The sequence below is a fragment of the Belonocnema kinseyi genome, chromosome 7 (genome assembly GCF_010883055.1).
Source record: "Belonocnema kinseyi isolate 2016_QV_RU_SX_M_011 chromosome 7, B_treatae_v1, whole genome shotgun sequence".
NCBI classification, from domain to species: domain Eukaryota; kingdom Metazoa; phylum Arthropoda; class Insecta; order Hymenoptera; family Cynipidae; genus Belonocnema; species Belonocnema kinseyi.
In genome coordinates, this window is record NC_046663.1 from 110,785,135 (window position 1) to 110,789,487 (window position 4,353).

The window sequence follows — 4,353 nt, forward strand, 5'->3', positions numbered from 1 at the left end:
TAATTTTTACATATAATTTTCACTTAAATTACAAAAAAATCAATTCGAAACATTAAAATACCATGATATATTGTAAAAATACGTCAAATGCGTTGGGGACAAATGTGCCCCAAGCGCTCAGCATTTCCTTCTCACTTGACAGACAGCGAACAACCGGCAACATCAATCACTGTACCCCACTCTAGGATAGTCGAACTGAATTATGGTTAGGGTCTGCACCAAAAAATCAGAGATATTTGCACAGGAGAATTAAATGAATTTCGCGTGGGACACATTTGTCCCCCGCAGGACCCGTGTAGGATTAAAAATAAGTAATTGCCTAGAGAACGTTAATTAAATAATTTCTTTAATTTGAAGAGACGTTTAAGACTTCTAAAATAATTTGTAAAAATGTACGTACACGAACATATAAAAACTACGAAAATTCGAATTGTTAAAGCTGATTTTGATGACGCGCGAGTTGAAGGTGTACGTCGATCTACATCAAATTAATTCGACTTTTTCAAGGTTAAAATAAATAAACTTTTAAAAAATTACGTTGCTGCTTGATACATTTTTTCGAAAACTATGAAAAAACATGAATGCAAAATTTGAGGCAAATCGGGATATATTTAATGCTCCTCAAACGTTGTTAAAGTTTTAATAGAGAATATATCTCAAATTAATAGAGATAAGTGGTTTTAAATATAGGTCTCTGAATTTTTCTTGGTTTCATTTGTAATTTTAGAAGATTTACAAACAACAATAATCTTAAAATATTAAAAATAATATGGAAAATGTATAAAATAAAGTATTTGATGAAAAAAATGTATTTGGTGTCTTCCATATTGTTGTCATATGCTAAGATTATTGTGATTTTTAATTGATCTAAAACTATAGTGGAAACCAAGACAAATTCATAGACCTATATTCGAAATATCGTTTTCTATTTCCATCGTTTGGTTCTTGGACCCAACCTAATATACATTCAAGGGTGGCCAGAAAAAAAAACACTTTTGGTTTTCTTAGGAGCGAAAGGCAAATAACGGTTGCTTATGGTATTGTAGAAGGTGGATTTTTGTAAAAAAAATTTTAAACAATATTTAGAGGTGGCGCATCGTCTTTAAAGTTGTTATGCAATTAACATGGGCAAAACCTACATTCTTGATTTAAGGGTTTAACCACGAAGTTACCCATTTTGTAATTTGAACTTTTAATATGTGGTTCTTGAGGTCTTCAGAATCCATATAAAAGCATTTTTTAAATGAATAATTCATGATAAATATTATTTACGGTTGCCTAAAAAATGCTATTTTCAACGTTTTCCACTGTTTTCAAAGACTAATAACAACCCCAATAATATATATCTGGTACTGAAATTTTGAGAATATTTTCTTTAAAGTTTTCTTTAAAGAAGATTATATTTTTTGAAAAAAGCGGATTAAAAATGGTATAATTTAACGCGCTACAATGAAAACAAATCTGAGAAAAGTTTTTAAATTTGACAGGTCTACGACTTAAGCTGTTTAATTTTCGGGGCGGTGTGCTCATCAGTCCGGCCATAAAAATTGATGACAGTGGGTCTTTGCACCATAAATTAAAAAGCCTAGAACTTTTTGTAGCAAGCGTCTATAACTCTATATAGGTATATTTTCCTTTTTCGGGGACGCAAACTAATCCTGTTAGTCATATCAATGAAAAGAGCCGAGGTTGCACTTTCACGATCGACTCTTTACTTACCGAAATTTTCAGCTTTTGCAATAACAAACTTCAAAAACGATGCGCCACCTCTAAATATTGTTTAAAATAAAAAAAATCTGCCTTCTAAAATCATATAAACTACAGTTATTTGCGCAAATAAAGTTAAGAAAACTGTTCTCAGAAGGTCAGGGTAAATAATTCAATTAATTTTTTATTGAACCAAACGTTTCGGCGCACAATGTTGTCCCTTATCAGTGGTTAATTTTTATTCTGTAAAACCGTTATAAACCTTTTTTTTATCGAGGTCGCAATTTACGAATACAAGTGTAGTTTAAATAAGAAAATGATAACCTATTTGGTTTAGAACAGACAACAAATTAAATGGTAACTATAATGTCAAATCCCAATTTGGAATTCGATTTTGTAATGAATTAAACGTGTGTTTAGTTTGAAAAATGCATAAAGTAAGTTGCCGTAAAAACTAATTTTTGACTGATTTAAAAAGGTTACTTTTTATGTTTGAAGATACTTCTTTTTAGAAAGATGCTTTTTTGATATTTGTTCTAGTTCCATAGAGTACTTCGAATACTGTTCGAATTATATTATTTTTAAGTGCTATTATTCATTTCCCATTATAAACATTATTTTTAAATGTTGATGTGCGCTGCCACGAAAACTATATTATCATTCACAGAATTAAATATTTTTTGCCTAGAATACATTTTAATTTGACTATGAATTTAAATATAAAAATTAAATTCAAGATACTGCTTCGAAATATCGAATGTTGAGGTTTTCAGCTTTATATTTCTCTATCATTATGTAAAAATAGTTCAATTCAATTTTATTCCAAAAGTAGCCTTAATATTACTAATGTAAATCAATAGTTGGTGAAAACCGTAAGTTTGGTTAAATCCTTCTATTTTCTCCGTCGAGTATCTCCTAAGAAGAAAAATAGAACAATCTCAAATATTTAGAATGTATTCAGATGGTTTCGCTCTCCTCATGCCATAAAGTTTGTCAACGAAAATCGTACAAGATTATCCCATTTTTATTCGGTTTGATATGCTAAGACAAAGAGAACGAAGTTAACTGATTAAGTACGATTGCTTAAGTCTTCAAATTGTATAATTATAGAAAATTGTCAGGCTTTCTTAAAAATTAAGTCTATTTCTGATTCTTTCGTGGTTGTTAGTAACTTAAAATTGAAGATTAATTAAATTTACTTCCCTAATCCAGAGAGAACAAAAATGTAAATGCGTATACGCCTACAATAAATATATATTAATAAATAAAATAAATATTATTACCAGTCTATAAGTCCAGACAGTCCGTACATTTATTTGAAATAGTTCTAAAGAAATCTCATAATCAAAAATCTTATACCGAGACGAATTCCCGAATCAAATACAAAGTTCTTTGATCCGCCCTCAGCATGATTAAGAAAAGTATACGTTTCGTATCACTTCTATATTTTGAGCTTTTCTTTAAATATTTTGTTTTAATAAATATAATTGTGATATGAGATATCTACCTTTTTATTAAGATTTTCATTATTGAAATTTCTTGTTTATAGAATTTTTATTTTATATTTTAATTTTATGAATATAAGGATTGTCAATAAGTTTGGTTGTGAGAGTTATTGAGACAGCATTTATTATATTTTTTGTAGATTTAAGAGTGATGAATCCTATCAAGATACGTTTTTTCAAAAACAATGATGACGAATACCAAGCTCATATACGTGAATTTGTTAATTGTGTACCCTCTGATGAAGAAGAAATATTTGATGAAATCCGAACAGAATCGGAATCAACTGAAAGTGAAGACAACTCTCAAGAATCTGATGACTTACATGATTCAATTAAAAATCTAACAATCACTCAACAGACAGGGAGAATGACGAGATCACATTTACAGAGTTTATCAATAAGTGAGAAAACAGAAAAACAGAAGCGTGTTGGTAAGGTTTTTATAAGGACTGAGAAACTATCAGATAATCCAAAGGAAAATAAGTATAGTATCCCAAGAAAAGTTTCTGAGGAAAGAGCTTCTAATGCAACACCTTCTACTAGGAAGTCAAATTTGATCTCAACTCCTACAAGGCAAACTCGTCGTATTTCTGCAGGTTTAAATATTGGAGCCAATGGTTTCAGGACTCCACATGGAACTCCTAATTCGATTAGAACGCCTCGTAATTTAAAAACCCAATCGCCAGTAAAAAGCACGAGACATCTTCGAGAGCGCAATAGCGTGAATTACAAAGAAGCGTCGCCTTCTTTCTATGAAAATCCACCTGTAGCTAAACAAAAAGCTAGAAAAGAACAAGAATTACGTGAGAATGAATTAGTTGAGACACCAAGAAAACGCGGCAGGCCAAAAAAAGGCACACCAAGTAGAAAGTCGCTTGCTGATGTATGTGAAGAAAGCAATGAAAATGATCCTTCGTCCTTAGAAGATTTTAGTCCTAATAGTCGGGCGAAACTGGATGAAAAAAGAAGTCGTAGGGTTCGGAAAAGTGTTGCAGGTAGGAACAGTGACTATGTATATGATTTAGGTAGTCCTAAGAAGCGTAAAAGCACAATTGCCATCACCCCAACTACCAAAAGCCGAACACCGAGTACAAAAACAAATAAAACAACACAACGTTCAACTCCTGGTAGAAAAAAAGCT

The 4,353-nt window shown here is 31.0% G+C and overlaps 1 protein-coding gene across 1 annotated transcript in view; it reads left to right on the forward strand.

The window, feature by feature from the left end:
- The window catches only part of LOC117176627 (origin recognition complex subunit 1), a 7,587-nt gene that overhangs the window by 1,922 nt on the left and 1,312 nt on the right, over positions 1-4,353 (forward strand). The window contains exon 2 of the mRNA XM_033366881.1: positions 3,353-4,339. Within this exon, the coding sequence (XP_033222772.1) occupies positions 3,353-4,339 (987 nt within the window). The remainder of the gene's footprint in view (positions 1-3,352; positions 4,340-4,353) is intronic.